The sequence below is a fragment of the Patagioenas fasciata genome, chromosome 17, assembly GCF_037038585.1.
Source record: "Patagioenas fasciata isolate bPatFas1 chromosome 17, bPatFas1.hap1, whole genome shotgun sequence".
In the NCBI taxonomy this organism is placed as follows: Eukaryota; Metazoa; Chordata; class Aves; order Columbiformes; family Columbidae; genus Patagioenas; species Patagioenas fasciata.
This window is the reverse complement of record NC_092536.1, coordinates 10,480,304-10,505,230: the sequence shown is the minus strand read 5'-3', so window position 1 is coordinate 10,505,230 and position 24,927 is coordinate 10,480,304. Positions and strand designations below refer to the sequence as shown.

Sequence of the window (24,927 nt, the reverse complement as noted above, 5' to 3'; positions counted from 1 at the left end):
ATGCCACTGCTGCTGTGAGTCCCTTCATGGTAAGTGGCCATTTCCATCCTAAGGTGCAAGTCTTATGGAATAAAAGGCAGATTCTAGGTTTTTATGCAGTCAAAAATGGAAATAAAGGGGTATGTTCCACTGGAAGGGAAAGAATTTGTTCTTGCACAAAGCAGAGCAATCTCAAAACTAACTCTGTCCCATCAGAATATGCCTTCCAAAGGAGCTGGTGTGCTATAGCTATGCAAATCTCCTGCAGACTTTAGACTGATTACTGCATCAGCCCCCCACAATTTCATCATTTTCAGTGGTGTCAGTCCTGAAAAACAATGTCAGCTTTCAAAATTCTGACTTGTTTCTCTTGTTGAACTAGACTTTTGCAGTGCACTTCACAGGGGTAGCATTTAGACCCTGAAGAAGGGAAAGGCTGAAAAGAAAGTCTTTTTTCTCTGTTAACGTGCCTTTTTTTCATGGCAAATGGTTGGTTGTTTTTCTGTGTGATTTATTTAAGCTTTTTATTAGGGTGACTATATTTTAGTACATTGCATTGTAAATTTCACCCAACTATGTATAACAGATTTAGTTATGGTGCTATAAATTATAGTGGATTTTTAGAAGAACCCATTGTGGTTGACAGCTGGGGCATCCAATTTATTTCTAGTGCCAGATTACTATAACAGTCATCAAAACATTGTATTGCACAGATAGCCTATAGAACACTTATCAGAATATTCTAAAATATACTTGCCTTTAAGAGGCTGTTTCCTACCTATGGTTCTTCAAGCCTTGTTTACAAAGTAGGGCAGGTTGCAGCTAAGGGAAATATGTATGGTCTATAATGAAAACTTCACACAAAAGGTGTGGAGGGAAGATTACAATGTCCAACTGTTCCCATTTGTTGTAGGAAAAGAGGTGGAACTGTGACCCATATAATCTAAGTGGTTGAGATAAAAATGCCAAAAAAGCAAGCTTTTGCTCTTAAGCAAAAATAGACTTGTTTACAGTGCATCCTGCTGCACCCTTGTACAAAGAATCCAGGACATGAGAAAGGACTGAATATTGTTCAACCTCTTAAAATGCCCTCTCCAAATTCCACATTCTGTGATTCTGTGAGATGAAGGTCTAAATTCGAAAAACAGAACACTTCTTAGCATGGTAAGGGACTCAAAACCTGGTTTAAAAGTGACTTATAAGCAAAATTTCTGCCTAAGATTCATCTCCCTTAACTTTTAATCCTAAAGCATGCAAGCTCACTTTGGGTGCATTCTTCTTCTCCACATGGATTCTAAGGAAATGTGACTTAGCTGAGCTTTGCTCTGTTTTCAGATGGGTAAAGTGAGGCAAGATAAATCCTGCCATTTCTGTGCTACAACAGACTGTCTTGTCAGTCACAAGGAGAGAAACTTCCAAGAACATGAACTCATTTGCAGGGAAATGGGACCGTGAGATAAAACAAGGGCTGCTCACAGCACAACACGTGTCACCCACAGCATTGAGCAGATGCCCATTGCTGCCTGAGGTGGCTTAACAAATCCTTTAATGTTGATATGTGACTAAATTGAATGGGTCAGAAGCCAGGAGATAGGATGGATCATAAAAAATATGAGCATATGCAAAGATGTCTTTCTAAGCACTACAGGTTTGCACAGTCAACTTATGTATTGGCTTCAAATTATGATAGTACTTAATAAGTTTATCAGTGAATGAAAAAACAGTCTCAGACTGTGAAGGAAACTTTCATCTGGACATTTCTTTGTTCACATATTTATTCGCCATGAATAATTTACCAAAGTAACAGCTCATCACAGGTCTTTGTTTGCAAAGCCATAGCCCACAGTCACAGTCCACAGTGAAAAAGAAGAGTATACAGCTGCAAGAGTAAGACTGCAAAGATATGTTTAGACTAAGAAAGGTATTTCTCTAACAATATCTGTTACTGCATCAGCATACACTAATTCCAGTGGTACAATAATGCATCAGGCCCACAGACACTGCTGACTCAGTAACACCCATGGAAATACAATAGCAAAGAGTCCTGATCCACCCCTTTTAAGGAAGGGAACATGGATCCTTCCATCCATTACACTTTCTCCTATTTAATATACGATGTATTAAACTCTGTCCACTTCAAAAGCAGGAAAAATAAGACATGCCCCTGTTGTGCCCTAATTGCTGTTATACTAGAAGAAATAACAACAGTGATATGAACAGACTTTGGGAAAAATCTAAAGGCAGGAATTTAGCCTTTGATTCCTGAATATTTTCATTTATGGGAGAGAGTTAAAGGGCAGAAAGACCTCTTGTTCAACATTTGTGCCATGCACAGATGTTCACTCTGTTTCTCACAGAAAAGAAATAATTTTCAGACAAGTTGTTTCTGTCTTGTTTTTGAGTCCACCCACTACTGTGCCTTCCATGAGAAATCACTATTGAAATTATTCTTGCAACTCCTTGACTGCAGTATTCAGTTAAATAATACTGCAGCTCCCTGTATTAGGAAAAGTATAACTGTGAGTATTTAATATGTATGAAAACCAGTAAACTGTACCTATCTGATTCAACCTCATAAATTAATAATACTTTTGCTAGGCTCCCACTGCCTGAATGAAATTTATGAACATTCTGTGATACTGTCAATAGAGAAACTTAATTCAGAGCTAGGAACAAGTGTCTTTGTGACAGCTTATTACAACAGCTTCCTTTGCATAACATTGACAAGGAGTTTGATTCAAATATTCATTCTGAATTGCTAAATGATGGGTAGCAGTAAGCAGCCTCCCAAATCTCTCCCTTCTTATTTCTTTTCATGCTTTAGCAAGTTTAGTGCTTTCAACATGGCTGTACAAATGGCTTCTATCTACAAGCTCCACTATACAAACAACATCATCCCATGAACAGTGGTTAGGAGATACCAAAACACCTAACATCAAAAGCATAAGGGCTGCTTCCCGAGGTCTGCCAGTAAACCTTTGTGGTACAGCTGTGTTGGGGTCAATACAATGAATTACAACAGATTTCTTTCTTTTAGCATGTCTTGAAACTGTGATAGTCCTGCATTCCCTAGTACTGCTTAATTACTTGCTGTACCTGTTTTACTCATTAGCTTGTGTGTGCAGACACTGGAGCTTCTTTCCAGAACCACTGTGAGCCATGAACGTGCCTTTGAGGAGAGTCCTACCAGCCAGCAAAGCGTAGTGGAGAGACCATGTTCTGCCTTACAACAAATGCTGCTGTCAAGCTGTAGAACCCTCCAAAGTCAGGGGAAGAACTTTGAAAAAATATCCTGAAACTGCCATGTCTCTGGCCCATCTGCTTTGCCCATCATGATGAGCAATTTATCCAACATCTTGTCTTACTCATACATCTGGGAAAAACTCTGTGCAGAGTGATCAGTTTCTTTTTCAAGACTGAAATTGATGTGCAAGGCTGTAAGCAAGAATATTGGGTGCTCTGACTCATTCTCTTGGAGGGCTATTTTTATGATTGTTCTCCATGCAACTCCATCTTAAAACTCTCAGTTAATGTTCTTAAATAATTTTCACAGCTTTTTGCTGAGCCATCTCAGCACAGTGGTTCTTCCGTCTGAGGTAAGAATGTTTCCCAGGTTCTCAGGAATAGTACTATCACTGCAGTCTGTTAAATGACACTCTTGTCTGAATACTTCCTTCTTGTTCTTTACCTCAGTAAGTGGCTACAAGTCAGTGCCATTTAAAATTTAATCAATCTTGTCCTAACAGGATATACTTCTTGGATTTTAACCCATCTTCTACATAAAACAAATAACTAAATTCAGCTACAATAACTGCCTCATGACAGAATCTTTGTCTGACCAAGCTCTTAATGAGATCTCATTATCACAAATTGCTCCTGAATATCTATAATATCTTTTGTAGCTCTACACATCTCACCACTTCCTGTCTCCTGCTTTCTTTACAATCCATTAGCATCCCTTAGCAATCTCATTTGAACAATTAAACTGTACTGTTTCTAGAAATGCACAAGGAATCCCAGGGTCTGCTATTAGGTCTGTGTCTTCTGAGCACCCTAGGGCAGGATTCACACAGTCCAACTTCACAGAGCCCAGGTTCCTCCTACAGTTCATGGTCCTCACACTAAGATTCAGTGCAGGTTATTGGCCTGATGTGACCAGTAACTCCACCAGTCTCTGAATCACTCTTGGAAGTCTCCCATAAAGGCACTTAAACTAAATGTCTGACATTAGATGGTAAGAATCTACATCCTTTCCTCATACTCCAGTTTCAAGCCTCCCTGGCTAATCTCTGCACGCAACTTTGCCTTCTCTATAGAGGGTTGATTTGCCAGCAGCTTTTTGTTGTGCTTATTTATGTTCAACATTAATGGCTCAAACTGGCTTATGTGAGCGGGATGTTCTCATTCACATGCCTGATAATAGGTTCTTATTTACCTGTGAGTGTTACAGTCACAAGCAGACAAACTCATTAAGTCATTACAGCATTTCACAGAAAGTGTTCTCATGGATTAAAAGGCTTGAGTTGTCCTGGAAGATGCTGGTCCACTGCAGGGATAAGTTCATAGTCTCCATCCCTACTGAAATCAGTTCTAAAATTGTGTGGAGTGATGCGAACTGTGTTTTCTGAGCTTGTCTGGTGACTGTGTTAAAGTCCCCTGAGAACAAACACATCAGATTTTACAAAGAGCTTGCGCCTAAAGACTAATGGGTAGCTTGGCAAGCAGATGTAACTTTGGTGTTTCTTATTCTTTTCTAAAGATACAGAATATTTTCTTTTGACACTTTGATAAATCAGCAGATTCTCATTCCATGTTATATTCCAGGTATGCAGCTGAGAGATTATTAATGTCTCTGAAAGTGAAAATACTGCATCTATATTTCTTATGTCTTTACCGTGTTGACTGCATTATATCCTGTAAGGATAACATCGAGAAAGGGGAAACCGTGACTCTATTCAAGCCAATTGCAAAACTCCCAGTGACGAAAGTAGCTCATTCATAAAGCTCTAAGCACACCTTACTGTTTTCTGTAACTTCAACTAATGAAATGCTCTCAGGCAGAGCAAAATCTCAACTCCAGCCTTTATCTGATCAGAAGTCTCCCCATTTTCTGAAGTGCCATGCAAGTACAAAGTTCTTTCAATAAATGGCAGAATAAGAACCTGGTGATTTCTGGGTGCAAGCTCTCCTGCTTTTACTAACTTAAAAATCATAATAGCAGCAGATCTTTATTTTCAAAACCTACCCTTTGGGCAAGAAAAGCCACCACAAAACAAATAAATAAAGCTTAATACTAAAGATTTCCTTACCTGCCCTCCTGCATCCCTCCACATGGATTTCACCTTTACAGGTGTTATGTTCAGTAATGACTTGCTAAAGCTTGGCCAAGATACTCCAGGCCTCTGAGGTATCAAAATGCTTTAAAATGGTTATTTTCTGCTGGTCTTCAGTCTTTTTTTCTAAGTTTAGCAAGTCATTAGGGTTAGGAGATGACAAATTAAGCTGAGATCCAAGGAACTCCCTTTGCAGGCTTAAGCCACTTGCCAGTGGAGCTGACTGACACCAGAAATGAGAAACTAAGAGCACAACAACGTTCTCCGTGGAGGCAATGCAAACTCAGCTAAAGGCGTTTAACTGCAAACAGTTAAAGTTTCGGCAACAAGTGGAACAGCCGAGGCCCGTGTGGCTCCGGACCCGCAGTGCCAGCGCCGGGGGAGGGGCCGGGCACGGCCAGCCCGGGGAACCCCAGCCCGTCCCCGGCCACACGCAGCCGGGACACGGTAGTTGGGAACCCTCGACGGCTTTGGTTCGCTTTTCCTTTTACCCGCTCCCTTGCGTGAATTTTTCCCCCGGGTTAAGAGATTTCCCGCCAGAGGAGCCGTGGGCGGGCAGCCCCCACCCCCGCGCTGCCGGTGCCGGTCCCGGGGAGGCGCCGCTTCGGGCGGCTCCCTTGGCTCGGCGCCGCGCCGGGGTCCCGCCTGCCCGGTGCGCGGCGCTGGGCTTTCCGAGCCGCCCGCCCGCCCGCCGCACCGCAGCCCCATGTCCGCGCTCCCCGCCGGTGCCGACATCAAGAGGGCTCTGGAGAACAGCCCGGAGACCAACATCGAGGATGAGCTGCCCGACGAGCCGCCGCAGCCGCGGCCCAAGAACTACCTGCTCCTCAGCATCCTCGCCTGCTTCTGTCCCGCCTATCCCATCAACATTGTCGCCTTCGTCTTCGCCGTCATGGTGAGTAGCACCCTGCCGGGTGGCCAAGCGACCCTCGGCTTGGGGCTGCGTGTTTGGCGGGGCGACCGCCGGCTCTGCGCCGGCCCGGCCCCAGCCGCGGCGCTCCCGGCCGGCCCGCCCGGGACCTGCAGGAGTGAAGAGGGGCTGGAGCAGCCGTCAAGGTCCCGGCCACCCAGCCGCCTTTTAACTACTTATCCCGGGCACCTGGAGGCAAAACTAGGTGAGGCAGCAAGCCTGAGAGCATCAGCGGGCTCGGTCAGTGTCTACTTAGCAATCCCGGCAGTAGATATAAACTGTGGAGTGAAAAGCAATTCAAGTTTTCAATATCAGAGTACATGAGGGAGGAAGGTTTATCCCAATTAATGGAATTTGTTACGTCAACTAACTTACACGCTGAATTGGACTTGGTATCTATGTGTGAAAGTGACAACTGGGGAACAGAAATCAGATTTGCAAAGGATCAGACATGGTTTCTACTTCAGCTGATCAAATATTATAGAAGTGGTTTTTTTTTTCCAGTAAGCAGGTTCTTTAGCCTGATGCTCTTTGTTACAATTAATACACATAACAATGATGATTGTAGGTTGTTGGGAAAAATCCTTTTAAAATTGAGTATTGAGTACACTGAGAGAACAGCCTTAGTTCTACAACTCATAGTTGATTTATGTGGTCCTTAATAATCCAGCAATCCAATTTACTTCAAAAGGATCGTTAGCGTAGAATCTTCACTGAGTTAAAAGTTCCGGAGTCATATCCAGACTTTTTTAATAGGCTACACGATCAGTGTCATCAGTAATACTGCAGTGTATTTCTGTTGTTTAGGGGCTAAAAAGGATTTAAAACATGTTGCGTATTTTCATAATTTTTTCTGACAGCCAGGCTGAAAAGGTAAGTAAAAATATAGTTGTTTCTTTTTGTAACTAAGTCTAAGAATAATTACCTATATCTAAAATATGCTAAAGCACGCTCTTATAAAACTAGGAAGATTGATCAGAAATCACATTGCTTGAGCTTGAAAATTACTTTGAGCTATTCCAAATTCATCTTCTGAGTCTTTTTTTTTTTGTCTGGATATGTATTAGCTGTCATTTTTTTGTGTTTATTTTCTTTGTTGTTAACTATACAATGTGCTCTTTTCCTTGATTTGAGAAGATTTGGTCCTGCTGGTACTCAGCATCCTTTCTGTCTGTGGACACTTAGGGTGCTATATAAAGTAATGAGAGCTGATAATCTGGGACTGTGAGCATCTGTTCACTGTGACAGTACTTTTACCAAAGCGCTGGGGCTGTACAGAAGTTAACTGTCAAGGACAGAATTTGGCCTCTAAAGATTTTTGCACCCCATATGGAGAACTCTCCACCCACGCTCTAGTTGAAGTTCATACAGGCTTTTGGAGTCAGGCTTAAGTACCTGTCATCAGGAAATATGTAGAAACCAGGGTGGGAAGAGCACTTCCTGAATGCTGAACGCTCTGTGCAGGTCTCAGCTGCCCACTTCTTAAAGATGGGAAATAAAAACCAAACCAATAACCTCCACGAGATGTGAACATCTCTTCTGTTTCAATGTTATTCCTACCTAAAACCTCTCATTTTCCATGAAAATAACATGTCCAACTTGTTTTCCACAGCCTGATTCCTTTGCCTTTTAGAACTGCAACCTGTAACTGCTCCATTAACCTCAACTCCAGGTTCTGCATTTTAAACTACGCTGGTTTTATTTCTACTTTTGCTGGAATCTGCGTTCTTGTCAACTTGTTTCCTAGAGTTGTTAGGGGTTAACACTGAGATAGAAGAGTGGGTTATTTTCTTTTCTTACAAAAGATACCATTATAGTCTGTAGGTTTTGTGTGAGATCTTGTGTTAGTAGAGATACAGACCTGTAAAAGTAGAGTTCTGTATAAATTTCAACTGCCTGGAAGGAAAAGTCCTGTTGGCTTCTAGAGAGGTATGGCATTTGTCTGTGTCATGTCCTCCTTAAACGCTCTCAATTCAGACAGTGTTTTAACTCTAAAAGTAGAGTCTGGGCTCTAACACACCCCCAAATTAAATGACAGATTTGTCTTCAGTCTCTTCTGCTGCCCCATTTACAACTCCAGCACTGGTTTCCTCACTTGTTTCTCACCTTTAGGGGCACAAACCTTACCATTTCAGATCTTACCTCTTTTACTTTATTTTTAGAATCAACCTCTTCCAAGTTCTCCCTGCTGTGATAATAACCTCTTCTTGTTTCTTACCTCCTCTGTGAAAGAAATCTATTTCTTCTGGCAGGGTAAGAGGATAGTTCTAGAATGGACACTTAATGGCATCAGTGTGTTGATGTGCTGGCATTACAGAAGCAGCCCCCTCACAGTAGTTGCTGGTCACTGGCAGGTGTGAGGGTTTCTTGGCAGTTTTAGCAAATGGAGATGTGTTTGCCCCAGGGTCCTGGCCAGGACTCCTACCTGTGAGATTACTGTTCTCAATACCTGTGTGCAGTTCCAGGCAGATTTGTCCATTCTGCTTCCTCTTTGCTTCTAGCAGCCACGTTGTGTTTCTGTACGAGTAGTTGGCTCTCTCAACCCCAGAGGTGCCTCACTCAGACCTTCCTTATTCTTTCTCACATAGTTGAGACCACAGGCATCAGGGCAGGCGTGTGGGGTGCAGGTACCAAGTCAGGAGGCTCATGTGGCAGAAGAGGCTTCTCTGATGCAAGGCTGTGGCTAGACAGTGTGTCACTGAGCTCTTTGGCTCCTCACCTGCAATGGTGGCTTTTCCCCCTGTTGTGAACCCACTGTGACCTGCCAGTTGTGTCTGAGCACTGGCTCAGAGGGACTGGCTGTATCTGGCTCATGCAATCAGAGCCAAAGGGAGGCTGTGGGACAACTCTGAAAAATGAACCAGTTAGATATTTCTAAACCCAGCACTGATGTTTGGTAACTGAATAAATTTTCTTGGCAATTCTCAGTACAGCACCTTCAGTTGTCTTTATTGCAAAGATCTGTATGGCAGACTGGTCATGACATTCCACAGGGCCTTAGAGATTTGTAGCCGCTTCAAGACAGTCTCTCAAAAGCTATTTCTCCCTCATTGTTTGCTATTAACTCCCTCTTTATGTTGACACATTTCTGTTTAATCATTTGCATATTTCAAATAACATGTGTGGTCACACTGTGACAATCCTGGCTTATCTGTCTCTGATAGTAACAAGTTCTTTGACTGCATTTGTTACCCTTGGATTCAGATGCCTTGTCTGTATATCAGTTTCCCTAAACAGGGACAACAAGTAGAAGGTGGTCGAAATCATGAAACAGCAGAGGATGCAGAGGATCAGCTCTTCTAACTGAGATCCTAACAAACCATGTACAGTTTGTTGGCTTTGGTCAGGTTAGTGACTAGCGTAGTGACCAGTGTTCCTGTAGGGCTCCACTTCTCTTTAGTTAGAAAGTTTATTTGGAAAGTTTATTATTTATACAGCTTTTTTTTACAGTAGCTTGTAGGTACCTGGACATCTAACACCATATGGGACAGCCTGTACCTACTTCAGGAGTATTAAACAGCGAGGCTCGGCAGCTGTTCTTCAGCATTTTTGCACGGCCCTTATCTTTGCAAACTGCTAAGCTTTTCCTCTGCAACAACACTTTCAACCTGTCCCCAGAGTCATACATTTTATAAATAGATGTGTGTGAACCTGGTGAAGTCACTGAGATTACTCAAGTAAATAAGCAGCTGCAGAACTGTGGCTTTAATTTAGTTGATCGACTTCATAGTGAGCAAGTTAGCAGAAACCTGAGAAATCATATGATATTATGGTGAAAATGGTTTAAACTTGTTTTAAAAGCTGGACAGATGAAATGGCACACATAAATGCTGTATTCTGTATAGATTGCCTAGCCCTTGGAAATAAATAGTTGTAACATTTAACACTTAACAGTTAATGTTTTCTCAGACTAACGTTGGGAGCTAGAAGCATGATCCAAGGGCCCTTTCAAGCAGATAGAAGTAGAAGAATTTCAAAGAGCTTTGCATCAGACCCCAACCACTCCCCCCAACCTCTTATTGTTTCTTGAATGCTAAGTTATGCCATTTAATTTAAACCTTCTAATAAAGAAACTTTTGTCTGCTTCCTGTCTCTCCCAAATCCTCTTTTTTACCATTAATGGTGTTTTCCTCCTCTTCATCATGGATTTGTATTAAAATGACATTATTTATTGACGTGCATAGGGTGAATAATTTATGCAGTACCTGCAGAAATCACATGGACATTCTCCAGACTTCCTAAATACATTAGTAAAATTGCACAGAACTGCAAGCTGCTGCTACCGTGTCTTGCTTACAGCTCTGTCTCCGTCTTGAGACCACATCTATGAGGAGGTGAGTTTCGAGTGTTTGCAGGACCGGTCTCTAGATGTCATGACAAGTGAGCCCTTGGATGGGTGGGGAGAACAAAGTCAGGGCTGGGCTCTCAGTGATGCTTCTCCCTATTTCTCTGTAGCCACAGCCACATTCATAGTTGCTGACAAGAGGCAGGAGGAGAACTCAGCCTGGTCAGGACCAGTCCAAGCCATGTTTCTCCTGATACTCGTTTTATTGACCTTCCTGAATGTATTTTGAGAAAACCTAAGAAAACTCTTCTTCTGTAGACAGGACTGCTGAAGAGAGCGGAGTAATTTAACTGTTCCAGCCACCCTTTGTAACAGGAGGCCACACTGGTGGAGAACCAGAGGTGACTGTGCCTCAGCACAGCTGCCGTTTTTCTGCCTGAATGATCAGGTACCCTAAGGAAACAAGGTTTGGGCACTTATCCTATTTGACTATATGTTTGTGTCCATCTCTCATTTCCGTCTCTTCTTTCTTTCCCCTCTATACCCTTTAAGTCCACTAGCCAACCTCAGTGAAAACTGACAGCAATGTTCTTTCGGGAAATCAAGTAGAGAAATGTTTAAGCATGTGGGCTTCCAGGAAGAGAAGAAATGGATCAGTGCTCTCTTTAAGGGCAAGAGTGCATCAGCAGCTCAGCCTTTCTTAGACACCAGAGAATAAGAACCTGCACTTATCCTTGAGATGCAATTCTAGGAATATAAGCTTCATTGCTTTGGGACTGTCTTGGCAAGAGCGATCTTACTGCAGCGCTAACACCAAGGATGCACCTAGCCCATTAACTTCTGTGTGCTCACTAATTGACAGAACACACACAGATAATGTCCCTAATTATTTTTCTCCTTGGGAGAAAAGACTCTAGAACAATGCTTGGTATCCTCTGAAGTTCATTCCTTTCCTGCTTTTCACAATCTCAGATCTTCACTCTGTTGAATTAACTGTTGTTCTGTCTTTGCTTTAAAAAAATGATACATAACTGAAGCACTTTTGTAATAGAACTCGGTGATAACTGATACGGTTGTTTTCTAAAGACAACCTGAATTATTTAGTCCGCAGAACAGTTCAGTTGATCAGGTCCCTGTATTTCTCCCCCTGCAGCTCCCATTTCTGGGATACTTTCTGGAATACTTAGGAGATACTAAAGAACAGGTTATGACAAACGCAATTCCCTGAGGTATTATGTCGAGATAGTTAAATAGTGCAGTCTGATGAAAAAATCTGTACTCAGTGTTATGATTTATGAACTTGAACTCTCCTGATCTTACAAAATAGTTCTTAGAAATAGTACTGTTTTAAAATATCCTTTGATAGCATCCTGTTCTTGGGAAAAAGTTACTACAAACTGTGTTATACTTGTGTACTAGAATAGTTCAGTGTCCTTCACTGATTTTCTTTTCTTTTAAAAATATAGTCTGGTTTAAACAAAAATTAATTCAGAAAATCCTACAGTCTTTCTTAGAAAAGACTAGAAGATCAGAGTGGTCCTGTCACACCTTGTCGTCTCTGCACTCGATGAATATAAAGCATCTGTGAAATCTGGGTGGGTAGAGATAAACTCAAGTCTGAGATAATATCTGTATGTCTGATGCATATCAGAAGATGTGTATGATGATGACTATCAGTGCATTCCAAAAAGGCAAAGGGACAGAATTTCTAGCCTGTGAAAATGGCACTCAGATACTTTGTTCATGTGATCTATCTTTCCTTTTTTTTCTTTTTCCCACCTATTAATTCTGAAAAAGAAAAAAAAAGTAAAAAACTGGAAAATAGTAAATTAATCTTTTTTTAAAGATGTTTTCCTAGGGTTTTCTGTAAAAATGCAGCCTATTTATGCTCCTTGAATGCTTATGGTCTTATAAAGCCTAGGAGTTTATTTCACTGCTAGTGAAGTGGCCAACTAACAGTTCACATACTACAGAATTATTTCCAGAGATAAAAAGACACAGATTTATGCAAGTAGGTATATTAGAATTGATTTGACAGCTCTTATGGTGGTGTGTACAAGAAAAATCATCATATGAATATAGCCTCACCACTGAAAATAAGAGAGCTGTAGTTTCAATGAAATGTGCTGAAAATGAGTGGAACAGAAAGCTGGGCTTCCTGCTTACCTTGGGCTGTTGGCAGTGGGTGTTTATTTTTACAAAGCAAATCACCATTTTCTGGAGTCCTTTCTACAGTACCAAAGTGCACAGAACTTAGTTCAAAGAGGTCACATCAGTTTACGTACACATTTCTGTTTAAATAAAAAAGTCACAAACTTTTCTGTTTCTCTTCTACAGGCTTTAAACAGTTATAATCAAGGAGATATAGAAGGGTCAAAAAGACTGGGTCGCAATGCACTCTGGGTCGCTGTTGCATCAATTATCATTGGACTTGTCATCATTGGGATCTATTGTGTAGTTCATTTCACAACGGTAAGCAAAACACTACTAGTCCCAATGCAAGCAGTTCTTCTCTGTGCATGGGCTTCAGAATAAGGAACTAAAGATTGTCAGAACTATCTACTGATGTTAAAATGTACTTACTTTGCAATTTTGAAAATTCTGTTGTCTGTCTGTGGTTAAATGTGAATGACTGTGTCTTAGCAGCAGTGGGTTTTCTGGGAACTCTTGCAGCTCCCATAAGTTTTTTCAATTTAGGCCAGTTGCTTTTTGTTTTTTCTCCCTATTAGTTTCACAGTCTGCAAGACAAGCTGTGCAGAGATCCTTAGATTTCAGATAAGAGTCCCCAGTTGCTAATTTTCACTCATAATGTGTCCAACATATCTTGTAACTTTGCAAGCAGAAGAAGACAGTCAATTGCTATTTTACTCTTTGATATTAAGATGACATTAACTATATCAAAAGTGACCACAAATGTAATTTTTGACTTGTCTTGCTGTGGGATAACATCATTCACTCTCATTGCTGTGTAATTTCGTACACTAGAATGATAGCTTGACAAATGAATCTCTGTATAGAGAGTGGTCATCCAGATATAAGCTTATTTGGAAAAGACGACAAAAGTAATTAGGGTATTGAAGTCCTTTCTGAAGGTTGTGCAACAGTATGTTCTTTGGAAGCATGAATCTCTCTTTGGTTCAGCTTGTGTTCAGTTTGTTCAACCCTCACAGATTTAAAAGCAAGTCACTTCAGGCTGGATGTGCCAAGTTTTGTAATTGACAGCAGCAGTAAATTCCTCTGTTTGCTTCTACTACCTTACTCATCGTTTCTTAGGCAAGGATAGCAGCTCAATATTATTTTTTTTTAGGTAGGAGAGAAGAGCAGCGTGAGGAGTGGCAGACAACACTGCCCTGAAGCATTCACGCTGACCAGGGCACACCACCTAAGTTTACCTGTAGTCAGTGTTTCAGTTCTGCTACAGTAGGACCACGTGTGCTGAATGTGTGAATGCTGCTTTGTGCCCTCTGCCAGGTATTAGTGGTAATTAGCATTTTATATCTGGTATTTGTAAGTACTTCTCTCTCCTACCCTCATGGAAATAAGCAGCAGTAGATCAGTATAATACAACTTTGTGGGATTTTTTTCTTTTGAGGATTTTTTAAAAATTGGTTTTTGTTTGTTTGGTTGGGTTTTTTAAGAGGAAAATCTGTGTTAGGTGAAAGTCTTGATGGGTGCCTGGGGACCCTAAGCACCCTGCTGGGATATTAATTTCTGTATTCAGTGAATAGTTTCCATAGAGGTCTCTTGGCCAAATGAGTTTTGTGAGGACTCGGGGTTTACTGGACTCACCCTGCTCTCTAGCTCTCCAATCTCTTTACTACTCCCCTTCTCCCTCTCACCTGTCACCCTCTAAAGAGCACTTGCTTCTAAGAAAGTGTTTGATGGAATTAACCGCCTTCTTTATTATTCTGACATGAAAATGAGTGAACAAGAGCACCCAAGTGTCCTTTCCATACTTAGCTGAGTCCCCTTTGTTGCCTTACTCTTGGACATTTGTATTTTATACTAAATTGTATTTGAGTTTGACGTGCCACTGATGTGGATGGCGCTGCCTGCTCCATGCAGTTATCTCACATCCATGTGTACTTGGTCATGGCTGTTTACTAACAGCCACTTTGCACTCTGCTAATGTGAAGTGATTGTAAATTATTTCTATGTTAACTTTAATATATATGCTTCAGTATTGATAAGATAGTACAAAATAACCTTAATAGAATAATATGACAGTCACCCCTGTAACTGATTTATTTGATTACTATTAGATGCAGATTTGATGTTTCCATGACCTACACATGCATTTTTTCTGAAAGTTAATTCAGACTGCAGCAGTACGCGTGTAAAGCATGACCCTTCCAGGATTTATTAGTGTGCTTTATGCCCCTGAAATTCATCAGCTACCGTATCACCCAGTTGTTCCTGCTGACATTCCTTGTGGCTTCTTTTGGTATTCAAAGGATAACAAGTCTGATTGCGAATAACCCTTGTATTCTCCTTCCATATTCTTAAGTATCTCTCCCTTGAACTTGTTGCTTGCTATCCCACCATCCTATTTCTCATCTGTGTTAGTATTTTCTGTTATCCCATGACTGCTAGAGCTTCTTACAGAGGGTGTTACTTGAGGGTGCATAAACCCTTTGATAAATTTCACTAGCTCATTCTGATTTATCCATGCAAAGATACGGGGTGTAATGTGTTTGAGGGCTGGATGAGCCTCGGGAGTTCGTCCACAACATCTTAAGTTTGAGCTTCTGGAAAGCAGCAAACCTGAGAGATCCAAGTCAGGTTGGCAGGAGGAATCTCCATCAGTCGTTACACAACTTTTCCTCTTGGTACAGAAACTTGGTTCAGGCTCAGCTGGCTTTTAAGTCTGCTTCAAAATAATTCCCCACCTTTCCTGCAAGGGGCTGGCTACACATGTCCTGGAGGATCTGCAGGCCAAAAGGAACCTTCCTTCTCCTGCCAGAAGTCACAAACTTCAGACCTTCCTCTTGTTCAAGTGTAATCTTTAGTTGTTCATCCTTTGCTTTGTGGAAGCTCAGGCAGTCTTCTCTGCAGAGTGTCTGTGAAGACCCTGTTGTTCTCCTGGGCATACACCCTGATGGTCTGCAGTCTGCTCCTCCTGAAGCCCTTTTCCCAGGAGACTCTGCATGTCAGTCAGAGTACAGCTCCCACCAGAGGGGCCACCAGCGTCCCAGCCCTGAAGACAGGCAACAATCACTCCCTGCCACTGCAACCTGGACAGCTGCATCCTTCCAAAGCTCCATCTGGGTCAAGGCATCCTATGTGCCAGGCAGTTGCTCCAGCAGTTTTGGGGATGGTACTGTGTGGCTTATCACTACCACTGTTGAACAGTCCCAAGCAGCCCCTTGCTGTTTTCAGTAGAGTTTCCTAGTCTCCTTCTGTGCGAACTCACACCTTAGTTGCAAAAATCCCTCTTTGCCACTCTTGAGCATTTCTCATTGGAACAGCTGTGAATCAAGCACTGGAATACTTCTCCATCTCTAGATGCAGATTCCTTCAGCATTCACTGGAAAGTAATTTCCTCTTTATGAATAGTATTTCTAGAAGATCAGTTCAATGATGTCAGTGTCTAACTTGCTGAATTTCAGTAGCCTCTGACTATGAAAACCCTCATGCTTTATTAAAAATTCCAACCAAAGTTATCCATTTGTTCCCACATCTCCTCTTCTGTTTTTTCAGTACTGAAACCTACTATGCGTTCCATCTTGCTTAGAAAAGGGATTAAGTCCTGTGCTTTAAGCAGAGCTGAGGAGAGTTCCTGTGGTATTCCATGTGCCTCAGCCAGGAGAAAAATATCTAGTCAGGAGTGTTAAGGATAGAAATGGTAGATGCTACAGAGAGAAGAAGTGCACAAAATTCCTGTTTTGAACAAACAATGATATTACACCCCCAATTACACCCTCAGTAATACTGGTAAAGTCAAGAAGAGGAAGACCATTTCACTTTTCAGAAAACTCCTGCTTTGAGCCCCGAGCTTCCTTGCATGCTGCCTTTGGTTTATTCAGTTGCAGAGCAATAGTAACACCTGCATCTGCATGGAATAAACAGCCTTGACTTTTCATTTGGAAGATTTACTTGGTGCTAAGCCAACTCTGGGCTTGTACTGCTGCCTTGGAGAGCCTAGTTTGTCTTTAGCACTGGCATGTTATATTTAGCATTGAGATATATAGTGAGATATATATACATACACACACACACACATATATATATCTCCTGGAACAGGGCCCACTCAGTATTTGGGAACCATCTACCTTCTGCAGTCATGCCCCTGAATGTACACAAGGGGAAACTGTCACTTGCCCACCAATAAAACTTGTCTTGATTAATGTAAACGTGTTTTCCTTGTTATGCTGAGGAATCTCTGAGTGTTAAGCTGTGGTGTGTGCTGAATCAGGGCTGTCCCCTGTTCCACACTAGGCCACATTTATTCTTACTCCACCCTGTAACTTTTCCCCTCTCCTATGAGCTTCTCCTGCACTCCTGCCTTGTCAGTCCCAAATGCTGAATTACACTTCCACTGCTTGCTCAGATGTAACTGAAACCAGTATTTGTGTCACCGCAGAGTCTAGCCCTGCATGTGTGCCAATAGGCATGTTGTCCATCAAGAACTGCAGTGAGAAAAGGAACTCCATAAGGAGACATCACAAGAAACTGAAACAGTGCAGAGCTGTGTGCCGTAGCCTGCACGTGGCCTTACTCTGCTGTAATATGCCTGGTTAGAGCGTGAATGGCAAGATACCTAATGACAGGCAACACTTGGCTGTGAACCACATCTTGAGTCCTGCCTCTAGTTCTAATCTCCTTGTCTGAAGTTGTGGCATACACACATACAAACAAAAAACAGAGAGACAAAAGGGCTGCAAGGTATGAGAAAACCTTTATATGTGGAAAGACAAAATGGACACAATCTCTTTGGCTTGGGAAAGACTTAGGAATGGGTTGTTAAAGGTAGTGAAATAAAGAGTGATCGTTGTCTCTTATGAATAAGGTACAGGGCCATCTAAAGAAAACAGCTTTAAACAAGGAGGAGGTACTTTTTCCATGTGCCATACTATGCAGCTGTAGGAGTTACTCCTTCTGGTTGCTGTGGGTACAAACAATACAGATGATTTGAAATGAGTGAAGTTATTAAAAAAAAAAAGCTTAAATGCAAATATGCGGATACAATCTCAGGCTCTGAAAGCTGAAGATTGCCTGAGCTGGAAGGCAATAAAGGGAGAAGTATCAGCCTGGATGTAGCCTTTTCTTCTACAGTCACTCCAGGCATTTGTAACGTGTCACTGTCTGAGATGGGATGCTGTGAAGACAGCTGCTCTGCCCCAGTACCACTGTTGTTACACTCCTTCATGAAGCCTGCTAGTAGCCTTTCCACTGACTTGAACAGGTTTGGAATCAGCTTTCCTGTCTCTTGCTAATAATTCTGTCAGTGAGTGAGGGTTAGCTAGTAGTTCATGATCTGTGTTTTCAGAGCAGTCTCCAGATCTTTGGAGCAGATTCCAAATACTGTTTCGTTTTGCCTTTTGATAACATAAGTCTCTTGGTGTCTTTGAATTTAATTTGAGTTCCACTGGCAGGATCTGGAGAAACCTAATCTTGGGCTGGAACCTCCTTACAGAAAAGAAGGAGACCCCAGATATTCCAAACTCTTTTCTTAACTGGATCTCACCATGTCATATTCTGTTTCGTGCTACCATTATTCCATTGCTGGGATTGCTGCATAGCCTCTGAAGCAATCTGCAGCTTCTTACAGCACATGGTTTTAGACTGTCTCTAGTGTCTGAGTATTGCTTGACAGCACCACTCAGGGCAAAACTAGAGCTCACGAGTTTTGCTTCCCAATTGAGCCACAAAGCATATAATCTAAAGTCCGTGGGTTTTGTGCAGCTCTCCAGTGGTTCTGTGCAGTCTGGGCAAATGGGAGTGAGTAAAGTAGAAATGTGGAGAACTGGTAAGAGGTGTTAGAGTGAAAAGACAAGCTTTCCTGTAGAGCTGTGACTGAGATAGCAGCAGTTATGGTATGAGGAAGGGTAGCAGAAGTACTGAAGGAAAAGAATGCAAGGAACTCTTGCAAGTAGACCAGGGTCCAAGAGTTTATTCATTCATATCAGGAGTACGTTGTCTTTGTTTATCTTGAACCCTGCCTTCACAGGCGGGGTAGAATTATCTTTTGATAATATATGTGAGAAAGGTAGTTGTGTTCAGTGACTTTGGAATTTCATGCAGACCATCATGATGTTTTGGTGCTTTCGTAGAGGAGTGTGAACACCTAACCCCTTCTTTAATCTCACTCAAGCTAGAACTTCACCCCAAGCAAGTCACAGAAATGCCACCTCTCAGCATGGCTTCGAAGGAAGACAGAGACAGCCAGGCTGTGCAGAAAGTACTAGCTTATACTGCTTAATAAATCAAGCGTATGTGCAGCCATGCAACACTGGTGGTTACTGGTCAAAGGGAAAGCAATAAGCATATAGGCTGTGCTCCAGGGACAGATGTATGCATATGTTTTTCTTAATAACTTATAAATAATTCTTCAGGGTGAAAATGCATGCAAGATTTTTAATATCTCTGTTGTCCCTTTCCCAAGGTGCTCAAAAGCCTTTGCAGCCATTTCACTGAGTGACTGTCTCTTATGGAGACATAATGAAGTGAGGGACCAGTATGATGACAGGAATTACAAAGCCAGCCTGCAGATCTTTACATTGCCAATCCTGTTCTCTGTGCATCACCACAGTAAAAAAAGAGTCAAGGAAGACTACGTGCCTTTTGCTGCAGGGACTGACCTGCCAGTAACTGGTAGAGCACCAGGTCTGAAGTAAGGGCATTCCTATGGTCTTTTACCCATATTAATTCTTGGTGTCCACCTAGCCAGTGAGCTCATACTGCTGCTTTTCTATCAGTAAGGGCACTAACTGATTATCTCCTTGATACTGTACCTCTTTTTACTGGATTTGTAAAAACATAAGAGCTTAAAGTCCTGTCTATCAAATGTGTTCAGTCAGCTCAGATGCTGAGTAGTGGCCATGTGATTACATCAGCTTCATTTCCTTAGCAAACCACATGAAAAATTCTGATCCAGTTGTTTCATCTGTGCAGGGAGGAAATGTCCCCGCAATAGATTCTGTCCATTGGAGTCCTGAGTAGCATCCAAGAGACAATTAACAAATGAGTTAATGCTGTCTGCAGAATATATTCACTGTTGAGTGCCTCTGGTCCTAGATCTCTCTTTAAGGAGCTGCTAAAAAATAGCTGCTTGATGGAAAAGCTATCTCAGGACTCCAGCAGAGAATCCAGCATCCAGGGACAAGACAGCGAGATCAGCACCATCCATGGCTAATGTCTGAGACCTATCCCCAGGAAAAGAATTTGAGGGAACTTCTCTTTTATTTCCACTCCTGAAACAGATGTACAGAGAGTCCTTTTAAAACTTCTGACATGTATGGCTATTGTATTTACCAAGTTGTCTGCTGAAAGTATTGTTCTTGCCTGACTGTTGTATGTACCACTTGAAGGAAGCAGAGATGCTGTTGACCTCATGAAACTTTGTCAAATAAGAGCCCATTTCCTGGCAATGAAAGATCCTAACTTGCATTTATTCAGGTAACCCGGTTTAAAAATTTAGTTTAGATTGACAGATGATTGGTGCCATTAGACACTTAGCTCTTTGATTCAAAACTGTATTGAACCACTAATCTAGAGGGATGTTTGTTAAGAGAACAAGTGCTACTAATGTGGCATAATGTATCCATTAGATCTGTAGAATTAATAATTTAAACTCACAAGGCAAACTCTCTGACTTTTCCTCCTTTAAAAATACATATTTCTGTGTCCTTGCAGCATGCTATCTGAAGACCAGGACTGCACTTGGAGGATATCATCATGTAAATCTTGGGAGGAGAAACAGAAGATGAGAAGGAAACCCTTCATTCCAGACTGTTAGATTTGACCCTACAAGTCTGCAGAGGCATGTTGCTGGTGGATGAACTGATAGTCCAGTTAGTTAATCAGCATGGCGTGACCAGGTTTTCAAAATTATTTATTTTTAAAGAATCTCAGTATAAAGCAGTATTTTCTCTTTTACCCTAATGTATCATGAGATCTTACCCTAACAACTCCCTTTTCTTTCGCATTTACATGGAGTGTATGCTGGATCCATGATGTTCCCTGGCTGAGACTAGCCAGACAAAGCCAACAGATCTGGACTGTTTATGGTGCACAATGTAAGATTTGCTGCACAGCCTGCTGAAGCTGGTAGAACTCCTGTTGCCTACAGTGGGTTTTGGATGAGGCCGTTAAGGGGTTTTACTTTAAAATAATCTCAACATAATACAATCATAACCATGGGTTTGTGATTTTATTCTGCTATATGATTTTATAATGCCATGGGCATACTTTGACTCAGCGACTGCTTTCTTCTGTAATCCTCAGCTTTTAGGTCTTTACCTTAGATTTTTAACCACCTGGGACCGATTCCAATCACTTGATTATTAAGAGACACTCTTCTTCCATAGCATCCATATTTTTCTTAATGATTTATTTTTGTTTTGTTGTCTTTCATCGTTGAACTCCCTTGGCTTAGCTCCAGTCCTGCATTAAAGTTGCACTGATCATATTTTCCTCCTTAAACTTCACTTATGTAAAAAGTTCTTATTTTTTTATCTGATAAAAGATCCTCTTTTTAAATAGATGTTCTTCATCCCTTTGTTGTTGTTTTTCTAGCAAGTCACATAGTTTTGTTGTGTTCTGCTTTGTTCATGTCTCTTTTTATTTAGTTCATCCTTTCATCTTGCCATGAAATATCTGTGTATCAATGCAGTTAGAGATGGACGGACTTTTGTACCCTTATGTAGTTACACATGCTCTTGCTGATCCTAAGATATTACTCAGTGAACAGTTTTAGGTTACAGAATTCATGGCCTCTATGTCAGTTTCTTGATACCTTATGAAAATTTAGTATGGGACAGCTGTTTTTTATTAGGTGAAAACTGTTTGAAAGAATGTATTTGTTTTGCCACACAAATATTCCGTATAAAAAGGAGTAAACTCTGGTGAGCATTAAAACGGATGGCTACATCTGCAGCAGTTTTTACTCCATTTGCTTTAGTTGTTCCTACATCTTCGAGCAAGCTATGCCAGCTTACACTTACTCTGTTTGCACTAACGTAAATTTGGACTGACGACCCCGACATGCATGGGAGTTTTGCCGGTGCAAGTGAGAAGACTCACACCTGGCAGAAGTACAACCGCCTATTGAAAGAAATAATAATCTCCCAGAAACCTTTACCTGTTAAAGCATATGCCTGGAAGTAGCATGTATTTTCTGTGCCTTGATATTATACTTTCAATGTGCTTTTTTGCTTTTCTTTGTGCCAAATTTTGTCTTTCATTGAAGTCAGTGATGCATCACCTATCCTTACTTACTCCAGTATAAATCTTCATGAACACTGGTGAAATCAGTTGATCTCTTCAGCACTTACACTGATCGAATTTGTCCACGTGGGAATCTTGCCACCAATTTTGATGATTCCAATAATTGGCTGTTCTGTGAACTCCTCTTTGGTTTTTGAATACTATTTCAATGGTCTGATATGTCTTGTGGGACTTTTAGTAGCTTACCTTATTATCAGATATGATAGAACTGTCATTGAGAAGTGGAATAAAATTGTTTTAATTCATGTCTATTCTGGTATGTGGGAAGTGTCTTTTCTAAGCTTTGTTGCCTCTTCTATTTTAAAGAGTAATGTCCCTTTTCCTAACCCCTTGGGCAGTTTCAGAATAAAGTGAATCAAAGCAAAAGCAGGATTTCTGCCCTGCATGATGCTATACATCCAGTCTGTTCTGTGGCTAGTACATTCAGATGCTTCTAGAGATCCCTTAATGCTCAAAATATTAGCCAGGTAGGCTCTTGGCTTCATTTTCAAAATAGCATCCAGCAAGAGTGTTGAGGCCTTTTCAAAGTGGTCCCTCAGTGGTGTCTTTGGGGCTTTCCTTCCAAGAGGAAAAAGTGATGAGATGAGGTCACCAAAGGAGGTCTCTCAGCAGGTAATGGAGGTCATATTTTCACCACTTTGAATTGCTGGCATTCAAGTCAACACCATTGCATTGCTGTAGTAATGGTTTTCATCCTGCAAAGTAGTAAACTCCAGTACTGTAAACTAAACCACAGCTAGTCCTGTGAGAGGGGAGAAAGATTTCCAAAGTTATTTGGGCACTAGAGGATAAGGATGGGCAACTCGAAGTATTTTTTGGAAGTGCCTAACAAGGATTTAGATCAATAGGAGGTAGACACCTGGCTTGTTCAGATGCTTTTGAAAACCATACTGGAAATCTAACTTGCATCTCGATGCTAATAAATATCTTTGAAGTCTCGTTCTTAATTCAACTGAGAATTGAGCCATTGTTTCTTCAGTGCTTCTAAAGATAAATGTTGCTACCTTACAGTGCTATTGATTGGTATAAAAATAAAGGCTTTATATTAAACCACTTAATGTGACGGGAAAATGCAGCAATTCCTCTAATGTCCTTTAATGCTTCTATGTCATAGGTAATCTTATTTTTGCTTTACTAATGTACTGGCATTGGTTCTCTTCATTTATTTATGTTTACACGAATTTTCAACCATGTTTGAGAAATGCAATCAAACACAGCTTGTCCTGGAAATTAATATGGTCCTTGTGCAACCAAACAGGTCTGTCATAGGTGTGATGGCCCCATACAAAGAAAGGTATCAAACACAGGGAAGCAAAATGACATTTTACCGCCCAAATCGGCAAGACCCCTGGTGACAGCAATGGGTGTGGAAGGCAGGATCCAGTTGTCTTACTGAGGAATTAGTGTCTGCTTTGTATTCTGAGGGGCATATAAATGAATTTCATTATCTGTTACAAGCTCTGGAAATTACCTTTTCTTCATCATCATGTATCTAGATTTGGATTTGCCCATGATTGTTCTGCATTGCACCTATCATTTTTTGGTGGGAAAAACCCCACAAACCTGTCATACGTATGTGCTGAATGATGTTATTTCATGAAATAGGGGGGAAAAGCAGTAAAACATATTTCAACTCAGCATCTGTGTCCTGGCAGAATCTTCCTTCCACAAAGCTGCTCAAGGCTTCAATTTTTTGATGCAGTCTTCCTGCATGCTGAAGGCACCAGCTAATGCCTGAAGTCCTGCTTTCTTTTCCTTCCTGCATGTATTACAGGCAGAGACAGATGGAAACTTGAAATTGCTGGCCTCAGCTCCTGGATCATGTTAGCATCTTTCGCTTCTTCCAGGGCAGCTGCATTCTGCAAAACAGCAGTGTGCATGTATCTTGATACGTAACCCTAGAAGAGGGCTTCTAAATATAAGAGGAGTTTCTTTGCTGCCGTATGAAGGGGGTCAACCAGACACTTAAACAACGTGCGGTGTATGTTTCATCAGATTGCACAGCAAAAAAAATCAAGGGGACAACACAAAATTAAATTCTTAGGGTGCCTCTCTGCAGGCACACCCAGGAGTTCACAGCTTGTGACTTGAAGATCAGCACTGGCTCTTCAATTTGTGTGGTTACAGCCACAATCCATGAACAGTGCGGCTCAAGGCCTCAGGAACTGTTGCTTTTGTACCTGTATCTCTGGATATGTGCTCAGCATGAACTGTTGCAGTTGAAGGACTGGATTCCCCAAGGCAAGTTAAGATTTAAATACTAAGAAAGTCACTGGACTGATTTGGGGCCAAGCTGGTAAGTGTCAGGTTGAAACACTACTCGAGTTTCTCCTTACTACCCTCCCATCTCCAACCTCATTTTTAATTAGTAGGTCTCTGAAGGTGTGCAGTGTTATGTTGGAGTAGGTATGAGAAGGGATGCAGCGGTCTGGGAGTGATTTTTATGTGTGCTCACAACTTTCCGTTTCCCAAGCACAACGGCATGTTCTGCATGCACAGCGACGGCATGCGGCCCTGAAACGTGAGTGAGCCTTCAAGGAGGCTGCCCAGCTTGCTCTGTATCACTCCCTGGCAGCTTGGCAAAATGGGCTAAATTCAGAAGTGACCTGAAAGGAGGAGGAGAGGGTTTGGAAACAGATCACTCAGCCAGTGTAAAGATGGAGGAGCAAACTTGGGAGCCCAAGGTAGAAAGGAAAGTTATAGTAAGAAATTTAACTGGGAAGTTTCTGTAGTTAAATTTATCCAGTCTGGAACTCTAGGATAACTTCTGCTGCTGCTACCACCCAGCTCTTCATGACACAGAAGCTACAAGAAGAACTTGCTTATGTGTCCTTTCTAATGTGATTTATGGCATGTCTGAATCTGATCTACCAGCTTATGACTGAGGGCGGCTCTTCTGTTTCTGTCATACCTAGCTGTAGGGCTGAGTCAGCTTCCACTTCGCTTGCAATGACTTCTCTTTGGCTAAATAA

At 41.6% G+C, this 24,927-nt stretch overlaps 1 protein-coding gene across 1 annotated transcript; it reads left to right on the top strand.

Annotated features, from left to right (window-relative positions):
• The first annotated feature begins 136 nt into the window (after positions 1 to 136).
• TMEM233 (transmembrane protein 233) lies at positions 137 to 22,206 on the top strand. The gene is made up of 3 exons (XM_065851617.2): positions 137 to 6,207; positions 12,845 to 12,979; positions 20,363 to 22,206. The coding sequence occupies exons 1-3, from the start codon at positions 6,019 to 6,021 to the stop codon at positions 20,372 to 20,374; spliced, it is 336 nt and encodes a 111-aa protein (XP_065707689.1). The 5' UTR covers positions 137 to 6,018; the 3' UTR covers positions 20,375 to 22,206.
• The last annotated feature ends 2,721 nt before the right edge of the window (positions 22,207 to 24,927 follow it).

Coding starts and splice junctions, on each gene's coding strand:
- TMEM233 (XM_065851617.2), top strand. CDS start 6,019: ATGTCCGCGCTCCCCGCCGGTGCCGACATCAAGAGGGCTCTGGAGAAC. Junction 6,208..12,844: donor CCTTCGTCTTCGCCGTCATG/GTGAGTAGCACC, acceptor TCTCTTCTACAG/GCTTTAAACAGTTATAATCA.